Below are 20,618 nucleotides of genomic sequence, written 5' to 3' on the forward strand. Positions count from 1 at the left end.
GATTGTATTTATCGACGACATCCTAGTGTATTCGCGATCTAGTGAGCAGCATGAGAGACATTTGCGAGAGGTCCTTGAGGTACTGAGGTTGGAGAAGCTATATGCAAAGTTCTCCAAATGTGACTTCTAGTTGCGGGAGGTCCAATTTCTTGGACATGTTGTTAATCAGGCAGGGATATTGGTCGATCCGGCCAAGGTTGAGGCTGTGATGAGTTGGGAGGTACCGAAGTCACCTTCTGAGATCAGGAGTTTCCTTGGGTTGGCGGGGTACTATCGGAGGTTTATTAGGGACTTCTCCAAGATCGCAGTGCCGCTCACCAGATTGACCCAGAAGGGTGTTGCATTCTCATGGGGACCCGAGCAACAGACTTCCTTCGAGACACTTCGCCAGAGACTGTGCGAAGCCCCGGTATTAGCTCTCCCGGAAGGGATGGAAGATTTTGTCGTATATTGCGACGCATCAATTTCGGGACTGGGTGCAGTGTTGATGCAGAGAGGTCATGTGATAGCTTATGCATTGAGGCAGCTAAAGCCTCATGAGGCGAGATATCCCACGCATGACTTAGAGTTGGGGGCAGTAGTGTTCGCTCTCAAGATTTGGCATCACTACCTGTATGGGGTTCGATGTACGATATACACGGACCATAAGAGTTTGAAGTATTTGATGGATCAACCCAACCTAAATATGCGTCAGAGGAGGTGGTTGGATGTGGTCAAGGATTATGACTGTGAAATCCTATACCACCTGGGTAAGGCTAATGTGGTAGCCGATGCATTGAGCCGCAGGGCGGAGAGCACCCCATTGCGAGATATATGTCTGAGACTGACGGTGATGACTCCGGTATTGGATGCTATTCGTGGGGCACAGGTCGAGGCTGTGAGATCCGAGATGCAGAAGAAAGAGCGGGTCGTTGGGTTAATTTCAGAGTTCGTTAAGGATGGTCGAGGACTTCTGACGTTTCAGGGTCGGATTTGGGTACCGTTCGTGGGCGGTATGCGTGCTACTTTGATGGAAGAGGCTCACAGATCGAAATTCTCGATCCATCCCGGTGCTACGAAAATGTATTTGGACTTGAGGAAGGAATACTGGTGGCCCTGTATGAAGAGAGACGTCGCTTGGTTCGTTGAGAGGTGCTTGACCTGCCGTAGAGTTAAGGCCGAGCACCAGAGACCGCATGGCAAGTTGCAGCCTTTGGAGATTCCTGAGTGGAAGTGGGAACAGATTACTATGGATTTCATCACCAAATTACCGAGAACTGCCAGGGGAGTCGATGCAATTTGGGTGATTGTGGATAGGTTGACGAAGAGTGCACACTTCCTTGCCATCAGCGAGAGTTCATCAGCGGAGAAGTTGGCGGAGATATACGTGAGGGAAGTAGTATCTCGGCATGGAGTGCCGATCTCGATTGTTTCGGACCGTGATGTACGCTTCACTTCCAGGTTCTGGAAGAAATTCCATGAGGAGCTGGGTACTAAACTGCATTTTAGTACCGCATACCATCCCCAAACAGACGGTCAAAGCGAGCGGACGATTCAGACACTGGAGGACATGCTTCGAGCGTGTGTGTTAGACTTCGGGGGTAGCTGGGATGCATATTTACCCTTGGCAGAGTTTTCCTACAACAACAGCCATCATTCGAGCATTGGTATGCCACCTTTTGAGTTGTTGTATGGTAGGAGGTGTCGGACCCCCATTTGCTGGGGAGAGGTGGGACAGAGAGTGATGGGCAGTACAGAGATCGTACTTTAGACGACAGAGCAGATTCAGCAGGTTAGACAGAGGTTATTGACCGCCTAGAGCCGACAGAAGAGTTATGCGGACAGACGCCGGTCCGAGCTTGAATTTCAGGTTGGCGACTTCGTTCTCCTGAAGGTTTCTCCTTGGAAAGGAGTGATACGGTTCAGGAAGAGGGGCAAGTTGGGGCCCCGGTTTATAGGTCCATTTCATGTGATTGCAAGGGTAGGCCGGGTAGCCTATCGGTTGGAGTTGCCAACAGAGTTGGGACAAATCCACAATACTTTTCATGTATCGCAGTTGAGGAAGTGTATAGCCGATGAATCGGCAGTGGTTCCATTAGAGGATATTCAGGTGGATGCGAGCCTGAATTACGCCGAGAGACCAGTGGCCATCAGGGATCGGAAGATCAGGGTTCTGAGGAACAAGGAGGTACCCCTGGTGTTGGTTCAGTGGCAACACCGGAAAGGATCGGAGATGACTTGGGAGCCGGAGCGTGAGATGCGGGAGCAGCATCCAGAGTTATTTGCAGAGTGAGACTTCGAGGGCGAAGTCTAGTCCTAGTGGGGGAGAGTTGTAACAGCCCGGAATTTCAGGTATTGTTATAATTATGTTTTTGGGGTGTTTCAAGAGGGGACTCGGCGAGTTGGAGCCAGACTCGCCGAGTAGGACCACAGACTTGGTCGCGGGTTCGCGACTGGACTCGACGAGTCCAGATATGGACTCGGCGAGTCTGCGCTGTTCAGCGGAAACCCTAGCCGTTTGGTTTTGGAACGTATAAAATGGACTTATAGGCCGTCATTGTCCGTTTTTAGCCTACTGAGAAGAACCCTAAACCGATTGTGTGCATCTGGAGCAAGGATTGAAGACCATTGTTGAGTTTGGAAGAATTGTTGTGCAAAGAAGAGAAGGGTTTTGCTAAAGGAACAGCAGGAGAATCACGTTCTGAGGTTTGAGGACGCAGAGAACACGTTATTCAGGTAATAAATCGAATTACACTCTTCCATGTTGATGTGTATATGGATTTAGGGTTTATGGAACCCTTTTGTGACTAGATTGATTGTTACCCTTGTTCCCCAAACGATTATAACCCTGTATTAGGACCTTTAGAGGTCTAGAATGTCCCATGCCTATGCAATTCGGGAATTAAGAGAGGTTTTGGATTGGAATCCTTATGCCTTAAGTCAAAATGTAAATTACAAGTCTTGGGGTGTAGCATGAGCACCTAAATGAAGGCCTTACGTGATGGACCAGCTTAGGAGGACCAGACCTATGAATGGTCGGGACAATACTGATCTCAGGAAGCAGTTTGATCGACTGCATGGCATGGACTCGCCGAGTCCAATGAACAGACTCGACGAGTAGCTTGGAGAATAACTGGGACTCGTCGAGCTGTTCTTCAGACTCGACGAGTGGAGTCGGGGTGGCCCCTCGATTCTTCCACGAGGAACTCGTCGAGTCAAGAGAGATACTCGATGAGTAGAAAGGGAACATCAGGGAGTTTGTGAGGACGTCTAGACTCGCCGAGTCGCCATAGCACTCGCCGAGTCCGGTCAAGTTGACCGTTGACCGTTGATCAGAGTTGACCTATATGTGATTTCTTAGGGTCAGTTGTCTTGAAAGATAAAAGTGTTAATAAGGGAAATATGATATTATAGGGAGTCTGTAGCTCGGCGGATCGAGTACGAGTGATTTCAGGAGTTGCTAGCCTTCATTATCCACGAGGTGAGTCTTCTCACTATACTGTACCCGGAAGGGTTTGACTGTGTGACCGGAAGGTCGGATATGATATGTGATATACGTGTTATATGTGGTAAGATAATTATTATATGTGTTGTGTATGTTTTATGGGCCGGAAGGCAATATGTTATGGGCCGGAAGGCGAATATGTTATGGGCCGGAAGGCGACTATGTTACGGGCCGGAAGGCGTTGTGTTGTGGACCGGAAGGTCAGGGCCTGGAAAGGCGTATATGTGTAAGTAGTATACTGGGGAACTCACTAAGCATTTATGCTTACAGTTGTTATGTATGTGTTTCAGGTACTAGCGAGGACCGTGGGAAGGCGCCAGCGTGATGCGTACACACTGTCTGATATTTTGAGATCTTGGGAATTTTATGATTGTATTTTGACATAAAACTTGGAATAATTATATTTAGTTTGAATAAAATCACTTTATTTGAAATGAAAATTTTGTTTGAAAATTTGCGCTGTTACACATCGTAGGATGGTGGTGGACTAGATCTAGACCAAATCTAAACATATCAAAACCGAGAGATGAGGCAATGGTGGACAAAATCCTGGACTTAAGCACAAAGAATAGGAAACTTTACAACTTCAGTTTTTAAAGTTCGATTTGCTTTCTTGAACAACTTGAACTAGTAGTCAATAAAACTTGTATTGAAGTTTAAGACTAAAGCTTTTGCACAAAATCCTAGACTTGTTAAATATGTGACTTTCTATGCAAGAAATACTTCATCCGCTAAGAATATAAACTTAGTACATGCCCTCTTTGCTATACCAGTTAATCCGTGGAGGAACATGGAACTTATATATATATATATATATATATATATATATATATATATATATATATATAAGGGTTGACAACGAGCTTGTGGTTGCTAGCTACAACCATTGACCGACACACTAAAACAAGTGTAATTGTTCTTTTCTACATACTTTCACAACGTCGATGAAGCGTTAGTGATAATCAAGGCACCTATATTCACCGTGCTCTACAGAGGCTAGATCGTCAGTAGTGTCGGTTATAGGCTCACACTAAACCCCCAAAAATTCATTCTAGAATGTGTGGAAATAAAATGGAACGATTTATTAAAACAGTTAAGTGTCAAAAATTAATTTAATTGAAAAAATAAATCATTAACTCGACACAACATCTTATCGAATTATAACTTAGGTTAATAAGTTATGTAGATAAACAAAAGTCTTTTACTTGTATGAGATTACAAGGGTAAAATGTGTTGCATTTTGTATTGGTATAATTATTAGTCTAAACACACTCTTGATTATGAAAATGAACGGAGTCAGAATGAAAAACAAAACTCTTTGACTTGTACAAGTTTTCAAGGGTAGAAAATGTTGCACCTACGTCTTTATAATTCATTAGTCTAAACACATTCTTGATTACAAACACTTGGATTCAAAACTATAAACAAAACTCTTTTACTTGTATGTGTTTTACAATGGTCATATAGGTTGCTTTTGATACTTTTATAATTCATGAGTCTAAATAGTTTTTATTATAAAAACATACCGAGTCAAAACCTATGTTAGGCCTTTTGATTCATTTTGACTTACGTTTGCAGAACTTGTTTTATTAGTTATCGCCTGCTAGATTGACGATAATGTAATTCTTCGGTGGTGATCACTAGAATTGAAGGAGAATAACTGATGGTCATTTAATTATCAAGCGTAGATATGAAAATGGGGAGTCATCAAAGTAGATACATTTGGATGACTTTGTTTTCTCTTTATATGAGTCCTCTAGAGAACCAAAGGAAAGAGGAAATGTAATTGTATGGAGATGATGAGGCAAGGGTTAAGGGGTGGTGGGTGTGGGATAGGGGTGAGACCCATACAAACTTTTTTATTAATTTTTTTCTATAAAAATAATAATATTTAAAAAATAAGAAAGGGTATAAATGTCATTTTAAGTCTGATAGGGACCAAACTTGATCCTAGTTAAAAAAAAAAGGAGTTAGGAACCAAACACGTAGACCACCCCAAACCAAAAGAACCATTCGTGTAATTTACCCTAAATAAATTAAAATAAACTGCTAAGGGCAAAACAGTCATTTCAAGTGTGACATGGACCAAAGACGCAATAAAAACATACTATAAAAACTATACGAGTTAAAAAAAAATAGTTATTAAGGGTTAAAAATAGTTATTACGGGTGACAAACTCTCGACATCAAAATATACGAGTTTGGGTTGAAAATTTTGACCCGTTAACTCTCAAATAAACGGATCGTATTCAAGTTAGTATTTGGTTTCTGGTTCATCCCCCTCCCCCCCACCCACACACACACATATTTATTATTTTTTAGAAGGTATCACCGCTTTAAAATATACTCTCTTGGAGGTGGTTCACCATTTGGTGAAAACATATAGCCATCTTGTGGTGCATTTGCAAGCGATTATGCACAATGCCCTTAGTAGAAGATTTGAACTCATGATCTCTTTTCGAAAAAATTCACCGTATAATATATTAGATTTAACTTATTTAACTGTTTCTATCAACATATACATGTTGCGTGCCCTAAATAAAATTGATTCTCACTATTATTCAAATAATATTTTGGTCAACTTGTCAACCCGTCAAATCGTAAACGTGAATTTGACTCATGAACACGAATTCAATCCATGGACCCATATAATTAAATGAGTTGTATATGAGTTGATGTTTCCAACCTACTAACCCATGAACAAAATAATTATATGAGTCACGTATAGATTGATGCATTCCGATGAGCCAATCCGTCAACCCAAACCCAACATAATTGCCACCGATTAGAGACCAAACACAAATTATCCCAAACAAAACCGGATGGACTATTTGTATAATTATCCTAAAAGATATTTATCAAAAAAAAAAAAAAAAAAAAAAAAAAAAAAAAAAAAAAAAGTTTAAGAAAAAGGAAAGCCTTGGCGTACCCGATGAGTCATAAATACGAAAGTACGTTTAGTTACGTAAGATCTAAATAACTAGGGCTCCATTTGCGTATAGCAAAGTCCTAAACCAGGTCAGGTTCCGACTTTCTCCGGTCGACTTCCGATCAACAAATCTTATAAACTGAAACCCCCACAAGGTAAACCAATCACTTAACAGTTTCAAAATCCTTATCAAATGTTTATGCTTTTTATGGTTGCCGATTCGTGTTACTCGACTTTATCAGAATTATCCTAGTCCTTTCATCTTCCATTTCGGTGTATGTTCGTAATTGCGTTTGTATACATACATATTTATTTGTATGAATCGATTGTTTAGTTCTTTTTGTAGTTAAATTGTGCTCCATTGTTTCTACATAAGTAATTAGGTAAAGTTTGTTTTTTTACATGGTTGTCAAATTCACTTATAAAGGCTCGATGAAAAACTTCTTTTAGGTTACAAATTCGACAAGTGTTGCTGTTTTAAGAAAAATAAACAATCACTACATCAAATCTTTCTGCATCTACATGGTTAAAACTGATGATTAGCTAACTAGGTTGATCTCAAGAGTCTAGGACTCTAGGTATCTCAAGGCTTATTGATGTTATCATGTTGACAATTGTTGAATGTTGATCATCTCTTAAACATATAAAGGCTGTATTTGTTTACTTTTGGGAGACAGCTAGTTAAGGTTTTTTGTATAAAACTAAATGCTATTCTATACATAGAGGCGACCCCTATTCATTGAAATTGAATTCTTGGTAGTTGCTAATAAAGGCTTGACTAAGGGGAAAAAAGCTGCTTGTTTTGATTCTATAACTAAAAATAACCCTTTGATAGAGGGTTTATAAAACAGAATTTTGAGATGATTACATATTTACATTAGTCTCTGTAAACCTTATTTGTCCTTTTACTTGTTTATAATTGGAAAAAGATTAACGCATTAGTCGTTCGAAGTAGAATAAAATTGATTGTATGCATGTGTTTATATCATGATTCATAAGTATCCCTATCTTCTTATTTTGATTATTAGTTTCTATAATCATTGCTGATGATGTATTTTAACCAATGACTTAAGTCAGTCATTCATATGATATCAAATCAAGCTTCTCTTTTTCTTACCTAATGTTACATACTTCCCTTCTCAGTATAACCTCCACTCTAGGGTTGCCACCTGGCAAAGGCGTATCATATCCAAGAACAAATAACTTTCCAAATTCAACAATCAACATGGCTGCATCAGAAGATAGCAATACTCTTTTTCCAATCTTTATCTTCTCCATATTGGCTCTTCCTTTAGTACCTTACACAATATTCCAGTTATACCATTTAGCTACAAAGAAGGCCAAAATCGCCAAGTGTCAATGTTCAGTCTGCTTACAATCTGGAAAGTACCACAAGTCTATATTTAGACGTGTGAGTATAATGATTCATAATCTTTTATTTCAGTTTTATATATAATGTAATCTAACACATTTCTGACTTCTTTTTTTGGTTTTATGTAATAAACAGATATCAAACTTTTCAACCTATAGCAACCTGACTCTTCTTATGCTATGGGTGATCATGGTGTTGTTGGCATATCACATAAAAAGCAGTAGTCATGAAGTGGAAATCTTTGAACCATTTAGTATTCTTGGATTAGAACATGGAGCTACAGATTCAGAAATCAAGAAAGCATATAGGAGACTTTCCATCCAATATCACCCTGATAAAAATCCAGATCCAGGTGGATAATTATTTTAAGTTTTTAACCAACTGTTTAATTTAAATTCTAAATTTCTAACCCTTTAAGGTTGTGTTTGAGGTGCCACAACTAGCTTATTTTTCAAGCTTTTTTAAGTTGTCATGTTTAGCAATCCAAAAAAGTAGCTTATAAGCTAGCTTTTTAAAAAGCATATTGTTCTAAATGCCTATTTATGTCTTTTTATATCTTTCAATTAGCTTATCAACTAGTTTTACTAAGACTATGTTTAGCGTACTAGCTGAAAAGCTAGCTGTTAAATAAAAAGCTAGCTGATCAAAAATGATGTTTGGTAAAACTAGCTGAAAAGCTAGCTAAAATGTATAAAATGACATAAAAGGACATTTTAAATGAATGTGTTTCTATAATTAATTAGGGGGTCTTTTTGGAAAAATTTTAAAAAGCTCTCAAAAAGCTAGTCTAAGTAGCTTTTTAATAAGCTAGCTTATAAGCTACTTTTTGGCTTACCAAACACGACAACATAAAAAAGCTCGAAAAATAAGCTAGCTTATCAGCTAGCTGTGGCGTGCCAAACATAGCTTAAACATCATTTTTTATCAGCTAGCTTTTCATATTGCAGCTATCTTTAAACATCATTTTTTATCAGCTAGCTTTTCATATTGCAGCTATCTTTTCAGCTATCAGCTAGTATGCGAAACATAGTCTAAGTCTATTAGTGATAACTTTTTATTTTCTTTTTCAGAGGCACATAATTATTTTGTGGAATATATATCCAAGGCTTATCAAGCTCTAACAGATCCAATATCACGTGAGAATTTTGAAAAATATGGTCATCCCGATGGCAGACAGGTACACCATAATCTTGTGAAAAGACCAAATTACCCTTTCAACTTATATAAGTGAAAAAACTAAAAGTAATTCAATTTTTACATTTCTTCGAAAGCATTGATTACACAAATCAAAGTCTATTATCAATTTTTGTTGAATTGATTCGAGTAAATTTGTGAAAAAAACAGGGGCTACAAATGGGAATTGCTCTCCCTCAGTTTCTATTGAATATTGATGGGACATCAGGGGCAGTGAATTTACTTGGAATTGTTGGGATTTGTATTATTATGCCCTTGGTGATGGCTGTTATGTACTTATCAAGATCATCTAAATATACTGGAAACTATGTCTTGAAGCATACTCTATCTGCATATTTCTATCTTATGAAACCCTCTTTGGCTCCAAGGTAACTTTTTTTTTTTAAAACTATAATTCAGCACTTTTACTTTCACCATTTTATCAATTTAGCAACTTTACTATTTTCTGTAGTGATTAAGCCATTATATACTTTTCTCACCGTTAAAGAAATACCAATTTTTAATCGCAAAATGAAGAAAAACACAATGTGATTTTGCTATTATATTGAGTTTAGCTACAAAACTATTATTTTTAATGGATTTAGCCACTGGTCTATTATTGTTATATTAATTATAAAGAAATAACTGTTCACTGGCTAAATGTGTAAAATGTTAAAAGCACTTTTTCTGTTTTTATGTTTAGGGTTACGATTACTTATGGCCAACAAACTAATTTTAGTTCATACAAAATACTATTTTATACACTTTATTACCCAACTTTTCCTTTTTACAGTTTTGGCCTAAGTATTTCTTTTTGTTACAAATTTGGTCCCAACTTTTTTTTTTTTTTGCAAATTTGTTTCTATATGTTTTTTGAAACTTAGTTTCTTTTTTAATTTAGTTTTTTCTTTCTAATTTTTTGCATATCTGTTTTTATGAAGATTTTTTGCAACCTTTACATGATTATTTACAAGTTTCTGTTATGAATGCTTTTTCTTTTACAAATTCGTTTTTGTAAAAACAAATTAGTGCATATTTTTTTAAAATTTTTTTACAACCCAAACTTGCTTTTTATCATTTTTTTTTTTAAAATTGTAAAAACAAACATGTAAAAAACATTTTTTTTTACAATCTTTAAATGCATAAAAACCCTTTAAAAAATGCACTACTAAAAAAATTATAAAATGAATTCATCAAAAAAACTAATTACTAAAAACAAACTAATTTAAATAAAAAACATCTAAAACCGAAGTTCCAAATTCGTAAAAAAAAAGTTGAGACCAAATTCGTAACAAATTTTAAAACGTGGGTGGAAACTGTAAAAACAAAAGTTAGGTAACATGTAAAGCAAACCCACTATTATATTAAACCAATTTGTAACAACTTTCGTAATCAGTTACTTACAAGTTGCATCTCAGGATAATAAAGTAGTGTTAAACCAATGTTTTAGAAAGTTTCAAGTTAAGTATAAAAATATGACCAAATTAATTAATTTAATTATTTGAAAAAATTAATTACAGTAAGGTGATGGATGTGTTCATAAAAGCTGCTGAATACATGGAGATTCCAGTGCGTAGAAGTGATGGAGAGCCTCTTCAGAGACTTTTTGTTCTTGTCAGAAGTGAATTAAATCTTGACCTTAAAAATATTAAACAAGAACAAGCTAAATTTTGGAAGCAACATCCCGCTCTAGTCAAGGTTTTTTTTTTAATATTCCTTAAATTTTTTTTAATAATAATCTTTTCTTTTTCTATTAATATATATTTTTTTTAAAAAAAATTGCAGACTGAGTTATTAGTTCAAGCTCAATTAACTCGTGAGTCGGGATGTCTGACTCCATCTTTACAACGTGATTTTAGACGTATACTTGAAGTTGCTCCTCGCCTTCTTGAAGAGTTAATGAAGGTATCTCCGTACTTTGCCTTTACTTATTATAAAAGGAAAAAAGTTTTTTTTTTTTTTTGCTTCACAACCGGAATTGGAATCCAAGATTCCATTCCGTAGTGCCAAATGGAGGGAATTTAGTTTGGTGGAAATCTTTGACTTCCATGTTTGATGGATTTCATCCTTCTTACGGGAGGGTGGAGTGGAAGGAGATTAGTTTCTTCCTTTTTTATTAAATGACCAAAATACCCTCGTTACTTATGAATCAACATGGTAATTTTTTATCTAAAAAAAGGTATATTTTTTCTTGTTGTAGATGGCGGTTCTACAGCGGCCCCCACATGGACACGGGTGGCTGAGACCTGCAATCGGGGTGGTTGAGCTCTCACAGTGTATAATACAGGTGCTTTTTTTATTTTATTTTATATAATCATTATAATTAATGATTACTAATAATAATAATATTATTATTATTATTATAAAAATTTGACATGTAGGGAGTTCCATTGAGTGCACGAAAGCCAGTTGGTGGATCTGTTGAAGGAATTGCCCCTTTTTTGCAACTCCCACATTTCAGTGAGGCTGTTCTTAAAAAGCTTGCCAGGAAGGTATGTAAAAATAGCAACGTACTTTCAACTTTTTTTTTTTTTTTTTTTTTTAATCTGGACATTTTACTTCAAGAAAGAAAGTCTTTGTACATTAAGCACTTTACTATGGAATTAAGTTCCAATTTTTTACAAAACTAAATCCTAAAACCTATTCCTTTGATTTCCAAAGAATAGCATTATTTATCCAGGCACTTTTCTATTCTTGCAAAATGACCATTTTACCCTTTACATGAACATATATCATTACCATCTTAGATTAAACAGTAAATGATCATTTCACCCTTTACATAAACATATCATTTAATAACTTACTACTTCATCCTTACTTTCTTCGCTTAAACACAATATTTCCATCAAACAGTAAATGACCATTTTACCCTTCACAAAAAATCTCTACTTTTGAGGACTTCCACTACTTAACTACCACATCATCACTATCTTACATTAAACATGATATTTCTTTAAAACATTAAATGACCATTTTACCCTTTACATGAACATGTCATATATGATTAAACTTCTATAAAACATTAAATGACCATTTTACCCTTTACATGAACATGTCATATATGATTCCATCATAACTATCTTAGATTAAACATTAAATGACCATTTTACCCTTTACATGACCATCCCATTCTCATATATGATTACATCATTACCATCTTAGATGAAACAGTAAATGATGTTTTTACCCTTTACATGACCCATCTCATTATCATATATATGATTACATGATAACTATCTTAGTCAGAATCAACAGTAAATGACCATTTTACCCCTGAAACAGAAAATCCGTACTTTTGAGGACTTCCGCGACCTAACCCAACAAGACCGCTTCGACCTCCTAACAAAAACCGCGGGCTTCTCCCCGCTCCAATCCCAAGACATCGAAACCGTGCTCGAGACATTACCATCAATAACCTTCGACATCAAATGTGAAACCGAAGGCGAAGAAGCAATCCAGGAGGGCGATATCGTAACTATGCGTGGTTGGGTCACACTCAACCGCTCCAACCACAAAATCCGTTCCCTCCCACATTGCCCAAACTACCCTTTCCACAAAGAAGAAAACTTTTGGCTCCTTTTAGCGGACCCCACATCCAACAGCGTATGGATCTCCCAAAAAGTCAGCTTCATGGACGAATCCGCCGCCCTAATCGCCGCCCCGAAAGTCATCCGGGAGTCGAAGGAGTGGGCGGGAGCCACCCCGAAGGAGTTGAATTTGGCGGTGAAGGAGGCGGTGGAGAAGGTGAGGAACGGGTCGAGGTTGGTGATTGGGCGGTTCTTGGCACCGGAGGAAGGAACGTATAATTTGACTTTGTTTTGTTTGAGTGATTCGTGGTTGGGGTGTGATACGAAAATGAGTTTGAAGTTGAAGGTGTTGAAGAGGAGTAGGGCGGGGATGAGAGGCGGGGTGGCGGTGGTGGAGGAGGGTGTGGAGGATGGCGGTGAGGAGGAGGAAGTGGAGGAGGATGAGTTGTATGATGATGATGAGAGTGAGTATAGTGAAGATGAAGCGGATGTGGAACATGAGGTTGTGGATGATGATGATGATGTGAATGATGATGATGATGAGGATAATGATAATGATGAGGATAAGAAAGAGAATTAGAAGGTAGTTTTTTTTTTTTTTTTCTTTTTAATATATATACTTTGGTTTGTAAGTTATGACTTTGGACTGAATTTTCAAAATTTGTTTAGAACATTTCATAATAATTAATGACTTTAAAGTAGAATCCATACATTTTTAGAGTTTTGGTGTTTGATTAGTCATATATTATCTAAGGAAATAACTTTCGTTATTTATATATTAATGGCCTTGTATTGTATTTGATGATAACAAGCTACCCGACTAATATGTAACCATTGGGTTTGCATCGGAATTTTCATTACCTATTACAATATCATCCAAAAATAAACTATATGAATTTTGACTAATTCAAAATTTGTTTTTAATATTACATATAATTTTAAAATCATATATATTAATAATAAAATTATAAGTAGTATAAAAATATAAATCGTTTGAGGTCAGTTAAATGTGATTGGGTATAACGCTTATAACCATCATAAACAAGTGAAATGTTTCAGAAAAAAGCTCATATCTGATCCCATAACCATTTACATGTATAAAAAATCTCAGGTTTGATTTATCCTTTGGAATTCGTGTATTTTGCCATACTTGATCTTTATTATAAAATTGGGAATTTAATTTTATAAAGTTTAATGACAATTTCGTAATTAAAGAAAGTTACATAAATAGGTATGAGCAAGGTTTTAATAGGAGTGAGTGGTGAGCTTGACCGACAAGATCAAGCTTAAGACATGGTAAGCCATGATTTTTTTTTAAAGGGTGAAATGTTATATTATCATTTAATATAAATAGTTAACAAATACACAATTGTTTTAAGCCCGTTAAAAAAATAACTAGGCCATACATTAAAAAAATCATATAATTATAGAATTATATTAAATATATTAAGTTTTTAGAAATATTATATTATCATTTAATATAAATATAAATCGTTAACAAATAATTAAACCCGTTAAAAAAAAAAACCCTAGGCCATATCCTTTTAGAACCATGATCAATTAAAAGAGTAAATTACATTTTTTGTCCTTAAATATATCTTATTTTTGCAATTTTGATCCTAAAAAGTTTTATACAGCAAATTTTAGTTTTTATTTAAAGTTTTTGTAGCATTCTTTTTATAATTTACTTTAAAATTAAAAGGGTAACCTACATTTGTGGTTCCTGAGTATATCTTATTTTGGCCGTAAAAAATTTATCTATCAATTTTGGTCGTTATGAGGTTATAGATTTTTGGGTAAATTACACGAATGATCCCTATGGTTTAGGGTAACTTGCGCGTTTGGTCCCTAACTTATTTTTCTAACTCGGAAGATCCCTACTGTTTGTTTTTGTTACACGCTTGGTCCTTGTCTTACATAAAAAGTCTATTTTTCCCTTGATTTTTTAATTTATTTAAATAAACACACCCTCAATCTCATTATCTCTCCTTACCTTACCTACTCTATCATTTTTCTCTATTTAAATAATTGTCTTTTTACGTAAGATAGGGACCAAACGCGTAACTAAAATAAACAATAGGGATCAAATGTGTAGCAATAACAAACAGTAGGGACCTTCCGAGTTAAAAAAATAAGTTAGGAACCAAACGTGCAAATTATCCCAAACCATAGGGATCATTCGTGTAATTTACTCTAGATTTTTTTAACAATTTTGATCTTGTTCCAAATAAAATGTATTTGAATCTTACCACTAGAAAAGGGGATATGAACATTTTTAGAATCTTATACAACTCACTCATGATCTTTGTTCATGCCATATCAACAAAATTATTAATAAGAATCACAACATTTAACTCTCTCTCTCTCTCTCTATATATATATATATATATATATATATATATATATATATATATATATATATATATATATATATATATATATATATATATATATATATATATATATATATATATATATATATATATAGGGTAAATTACACGAATGATCCCTATGGTTTAGGGTAACTTGCGCGTTTGGTCCCTAACTTATTTTTCTAACTCGGAAAGTCCCTACTGTTTGTTTTTGTTACACGCTTGGTCCTTGTCTTACATAAAAAGTCTATTTTTCCCTTGATTTTTTAATTTATTTAAATAAACACACCCTCAATCTCATCATCTCTCCTTACCTTATCTACTCTATCATTTTTCTCTATTTAAATAATTGTCTTTTTACGTAAGATAGGAACCAAACGCGTACTAAAATAAACAATAGGGATCAAATGTGTAGCAATAACAAACAGTAGGGACCTTCCGAGTTAAAAAAATAAGTTAGGGACCAAACGTGCAAATTATCCCAAACCATAGGGATCATTCGTATAATTTACTCTCTCTCTCTCTCTCTCTATATATATATATATATATATATATATATATATATATATATATATATATATATATATATATATATATATATATATATATATATGACACAATTAAATAATGACATGTTTACCATTTAATTAAATAATGCACATTTAATGATATTTTTAATTTACTAATATGATACATCATTATTTAATTGAGTAGGAAGATTTGTAGGAACAAAAATATGATATTTAATTTCTCTTATTAATAAGAATCACAACATCTGACTCTACAAGTAAAATATCACCATTTTTTTTTATTTATGAAGCTAATATTTCTTGTAATTATTAATAAGAATCACAACATCCGACTCTACAAAAAAAAATATCACCATTTTTTTTACTTATGATTGTAATATTTCTTATAATTTATCAGTGTCCCGTACAATAGTTTTTGAAGGGAGCACAATCGCCGCCACCGGATTTTGTTCCATTCCACCGCCTTCATCAATAATCAGTCTAAGACCATCTACATGAAGCTTCCCATGGTGACCACTTACCACAATTGTCGCGCTTTTGCTCAATTCCTAATTCATATCAAATATTAATTAGAAATATCATCATACGTAAAAAACAATCTACATTCCCATTATAAGTGAAGAAATAAAAGTACGTTGCTATTACGAGTAATACATGTACATGTAGGGGAGAATGGAATCATATCATAGTTTCATTTCTTCTTATTACAAAATTTTACTTGAAAATTTTACACAATTATAGCAATGCCATCAAAATACAAAAAAAATTTCACTGCTATAATTACATAACTTTTTAAAAATATAATGTCCTAACAAGGAAAAAAAAATCGAAAGAACAAATCACATTTTTGGTCCGTGAGTATAGTTGATTTTTCCAATTTTAATCCAAAAAATTATCTTGCAATTTTGGTCTTTATTTGAATTTTTTGTAATGTCTTTGCTTTCTGTGGGAATTGTTACAAGTAAAATGACTATTTTTGGTCACCGAGTATAAACGATTTTTGCAATTTTGGTTAAAATAAATACAGTCATTTTACTTCGACCAATGACCAAAACTTTACAATAATCTCAAAAAGGACCTTTCTGGGACCAAAATTGAAAAAATCAATTATACTCAGGGACCAAAATTGTACTCTACTCTCGAACATATAATGCTAGACTAGGTAGATTTTTCAAAGTACAACACCTTAACAAGAAAAACTTAAAAGTATAATGCTTTATAATAAATAAATGAAACTAGAATGCTATAATACACAAATAAATAAAAATACATTCTTATTTCTTGCATATAACATTTTAAGATTTTAGATTTACCTCAGGGATGTCCCACACACTCTTCCTTCCACTAAGTGGCTCCACCTTTGGAATTCTCGTGTCTTTTTCTTTTAAATATTTAATTTGTTCTTTCACATCTTTCCCTTTTTCCAAACCCCCATGAACAGCGATTAATTTACAAGATTGAAGTCCATTTTCTGTCTCTATGGACACATTCTCCTAAATAAAATTATCATAACATAAAATGCAAGCAAATAAAATTATCATAACATAAAATGCAAGCATATAGAGGATATTTCAAGTAAAAAAAAAAAGGGAAATCTCCAGAAAAGTCCCAAAATTTTAATCCAATTTATGAAAAAGTCCCAAAATAAATTTTATTTACAGAAAAGCGTAGAATACCGGTTAAAACTTCGAAAAAACCCTTTTCGGCCGGTTTCGCAGATTTTGCCGGTATTCTGTCCTTTTTCGTTAGTTTGCTCAAAATTTTGGGACTTTTCCAAAAATTACATAATAACCACAATATTGGGACTTTTTTGAAAATTACCATGAAATTAATGGATATTATTATTAACAAATCTTTTATAAATTACATAATAACCAAAATATTGGTGGCCTAAGTACTCCTCTATTGTTTCCTGACCACTCAAACTCTCTACGTTCTTCCTATGCATTATTGTGGGTATGATGGTGAGATGAAGTTAGTTAGCATTCCTCTAATGTTGGTGTTCTTCTTATGTTGTTTAACCTAACTACCAACCAGCATTCATACCTGACATGTTAACAATCATCGGCTAACACACATCTATAAAATATGAAAAGTGAACCCTGAATGATAATTTATATGGAAACAAGTGAAGGGTGATTATCTATTTAAATTGTCATTCAAAGTTTACTTTTCACTCTCGATAGATGTGTGTAATTTTATGGTTGTTACCAGGTAATGTTTGGAGGTTAGGTGGTAGTTAGGTTAAAGAACATAATGAAAGATCTATATGTTCATGTAATGATATTTTCTAACAACACATGATCATATAGCATCATGCTTAATAGCAAGTAGACACTTATTGATTGTGTATTAATAAATATTATCAACTCTTGTATTGATCACGCCTAATAGAGTACTTCTCACTATGACACCCACAACGATACATATGAAGAACATAGAGACTTTGAAGTGGTCAACAAACAATTGAGAAGTACATAATCGACCATTCTATTTCTAGAAATTAACAACAAATGTATTTCCTTTGATTATAATAAAAAAATATTTTGTATGTTTATAAATGATTTGTTAATAATAATATCCATTAATTCCATAGTAATTTTCAAAAAAATCCCAATATTTTTGGTTATTGGGTAATTTTCAGAAAAGTCATAATATTTTGAGCAAACTAACGAAAAAGGATAGAATACCGGCTAAATCTACGAAACCGGCCAAAAAGGGTTTTTTCGAAGTTTTAGCCGGTATTCTGTGTTTTTCTGTAAACAAAAATTACTTTAGGACTTTTTCATAAATTGAACTAAAATTTTAAGAGATTTCCAAAAAAAAAAAAAAAAAAAAGTAAAATTCTAACCTCTTCGTAGATCCAAACCAAATTAGAAAGAAACTTTTTGTGATCATCCGGAACTGCTTTCATCAAATCTATACAATCCATTCACAACTTAATTCATGGAATTAATTTAATCACAACATTTAAACCTAAAAAGAAACAAAAAGTGAAATACATACCAGAAGATCCATGAGGAACACCATAAGATTCGAATGTGGTTCCAGCATCATAAATCGAACCCTTATACTCTGTTCCTTTAGCAGTATTAAACTTAACAGTAATCTTCCCAGCCCATCTTCTCCCTTGCAAATGCATCTTCTCATACCCATCATCTTTATACCACCCTTCTCGTTCTTCGCTCGGCTTAAACTCCTCCCACGTATCGGAAAACGCCGATCCGTCTGGCGGCGGCGGGATGGCTCCTAGAAACGCTGCGAACGCGAAATCATGGTTGCCGGCGAGGAAGACGTGGGATTGATTTGGGTATTTGGAAGGAAGTGCGATTAGGAAATCTAGAACTTCGCGAGTATGGGGACCTCGGTCACAGTAATCGCCAAGGAAGATGATGCGGGCGTAGTGGAAATCGGAAGGTGGGATTAGGGTTTGGAGATTGGACCAGAGATTTTGGAGCTTGGTTATGTATCCATGGATGTCGCCGATGCAAATCACGACCTTTGGTTTGGTGGTTGTTGGAGGTGCGATTGACATGATTTCGAGTGTGTGTGTTTCTGGGTGGAAAATGAATGGTGGAATCAGGAATGAAACGAATTAACAAAGTGGTTTGTCGTTTTTTCAAGATTTTTATGTTAAATTTTCCAAAAAATCTATCTCTGTTTTGATCAAGTTCTTGAACTTCTGCAATTTCAAGGAGATGTGGTCCGAAGTCCAAACCGGGTTAGAAAAGAGCCAACTACCGGTTCAATGGGTTTTATTTTTAGAAACTCTATTACAACAATACCATAAATAGATAAAAAAAAATTGTGATAAAAGCAATTAAGTTTTAAAAGTCATGCAGCACTTGTACATCTTGTTAATGACAGGTTTTCTTGTTAGGAAAATGAATTACCACTTTTTTGTACATATTTAGGTAACAAACTTATTGGAAGTGTTTACATATGACCATTATGACCTGCTATAGCAGGTTAAAGCCTAGATGCGAACACTTTCAACAAGTTCGTTACGTAGATGTGTACAAAAAAAATAGTTACCCAAATATGAACAAAACAAAAAGTAAAAGTAAATTACACGAATGGTCCCTGTGGTTTGGGGGAATTTGTTTTTTTGTCTCTAATTTATTTTTTTAACTTGGATGGCCCCTAGTGTTTATTTTTATTGCGTGTTTGGTCCCTGTTTAATCTAAAAGACTATTGTGTCCTTATTAACTTATTTTTTAATTAATTTTCTTATTTATGTATTTATTTTTTATATATTTAAAAAATTAATAGACCCCACATATCTGTATCTCCTCACCATAAACCTGAAACCACGTTTGAGAAATTTAATTTGGGTCTTACCGGTCACCATCCCATCTCTCATCCTCCCCAACTTTTATTTTTTTTCCATCTTTAGTGACATCGACGTCTTCATCATCCTTCTTTTTTTTGGTACTTCAACTCTAGCGAACCAACACCATAACCTACTGTTTCTTCATATTTAGTGGTTGTGGTGTTGATTCGATGGAGTTGAAGGACCGAAAAAAGAAGGGATGGTGAAGACTTTGATATCACTAAAGATGGAAAATAAATAGAAGTTGAGGATGATGAGATGAGATTGTAAGGAGATATAGATATGTGAGGTTTATTAATTTTATTTTAAATATATAAAGTATACATACATAATTAAAAAATAATAATAATAAAGGCACAATAGTCTTTTTAGGTAAGACAGGGACCAAACTTGTAACAAAATTAAACAGTAAGGATCCTCCTAGTTAAAAAATAAATTAATTAAAAAATAAACAATAAAGATCATCCGAAGAGATACAAATATGTGGAGTCTATTAATTTTTTTTAATATGTAAAAAATAAATACATAAATAAAAAAATTAATTAAAAAATAAATTAATAAGGACACAATAGTCTTGTAGCACCTGGTTTCCGGTATGTGAATTTTATTTGAGTATTTCCCTATTTTAGCCTTGGACTCGCCGAGTCATAGGTTCGACTCGCCGAGTAGGGACGAGACTCAGGACACGTTTAAGTTGGCGACTCGGCGAGTCACCGCTGCTGGATGAAACCCTAAATTTCAAGGGTTTGCACCCTATTTAAACCCTCATTCCGCCCCAAACTCGTCCCCATTCACCCCCAGAACTCCCAACCTCGTTTATACCCTTATTTCCTTGAGAGATTGAAGTGTTTTGGAGTGTTCTTGAAGATTTTGAGGAGAAAGAAGAGTAGATCAAGAAG

General features: G+C 34.7%; 2 protein-coding genes across 2 annotated transcripts; one reads left to right on the forward strand and one right to left on the reverse strand.

Annotated features, from left to right (window-relative positions):
* The first annotated feature begins 6,435 nt into the window (after positions 1-6,435).
* On the forward strand, positions 6,436-13,204 carry LOC145030893 (dnaJ protein ERDJ2-like). Its single transcript, XM_078979335.1, has 10 exons — positions 6,436-6,567; positions 7,556-7,823; positions 7,920-8,136; positions 8,855-8,961; positions 9,129-9,346; positions 10,478-10,655; positions 10,743-10,862; positions 11,158-11,244; positions 11,339-11,449; positions 12,240-13,204. The coding sequence occupies exons 2-10, from the start codon at positions 7,638-7,640 to the stop codon at positions 13,062-13,064; spliced, it is 2,049 nt and encodes a 682-aa protein (XP_078835461.1). The 5' UTR covers positions 6,436-6,567; positions 7,556-7,637; the 3' UTR covers positions 13,065-13,204.
* Positions 13,205-15,575: 2,371 nt separating this feature from the next.
* On the reverse strand, positions 15,576-19,134 carry LOC145030894 (tyrosine-protein phosphatase RLPH2-like). Its single transcript, XM_078979336.1, has 4 exons — positions 18,393-19,134; positions 18,238-18,305; positions 16,700-16,879; positions 15,576-15,934 (listed from the first exon to the last, which is right to left on the reverse strand). Exons 1-4 carry the CDS (start codon positions 18,919-18,921, stop codon positions 15,770-15,772), a joined length of 942 nt encoding a protein of 313 aa, XP_078835462.1. The 5' UTR covers positions 18,922-19,134; the 3' UTR covers positions 15,576-15,769.
* Positions 19,135-20,618: the final 1,484 nt, after the last annotated feature.

Source organism: Lactuca saligna, chromosome 2, assembly GCF_052625555.1.
Source record: "Lactuca saligna cultivar CGN05327 chromosome 2, ASM5262555v1, whole genome shotgun sequence".
NCBI classification, from domain to species: domain Eukaryota; kingdom Viridiplantae; phylum Streptophyta; class Magnoliopsida; order Asterales; family Asteraceae; genus Lactuca; species Lactuca saligna.

Excerpts from the sequence above, each read along its gene's own strand:
- LOC145030894 (XM_078979336.1), bottom strand. The coding sequence starts at position 18,921 with ATGTCAATCGCACCTCCAACAACCACCAAACCAAAGGTCGTGATTTGC. Across the intron at positions 18,306-18,392 it reads TGTTCCTCATGGATCTTCTG|ATTTGATGAAAGCAGTTCCG; the intron begins GTATGTATTTCA and ends TGGATTGTATAG. Across the intron at positions 16,880-18,237 it reads TGGTTTGGATCTACGAAGAG|GAGAATGTGTCCATAGAGAC; the intron begins GTTAGAATTTTA and ends AATTTTATTTAG.
- LOC145030893 (XM_078979335.1), top strand. The coding sequence starts at position 7,638 with ATGGCTGCATCAGAAGATAGCAATACTCTTTTTCCAATCTTTATCTTC. Across the intron at positions 7,824-7,919 it reads ACAAGTCTATATTTAGACGT|ATATCAAACTTTTCAACCTA; the intron begins GTGAGTATAATG and ends TGTAATAAACAG. Across the intron at positions 11,245-11,338 it reads TCTCACAGTGTATAATACAG|GGAGTTCCATTGAGTGCACG; the intron begins GTGCTTTTTTTA and ends TTTGACATGTAG.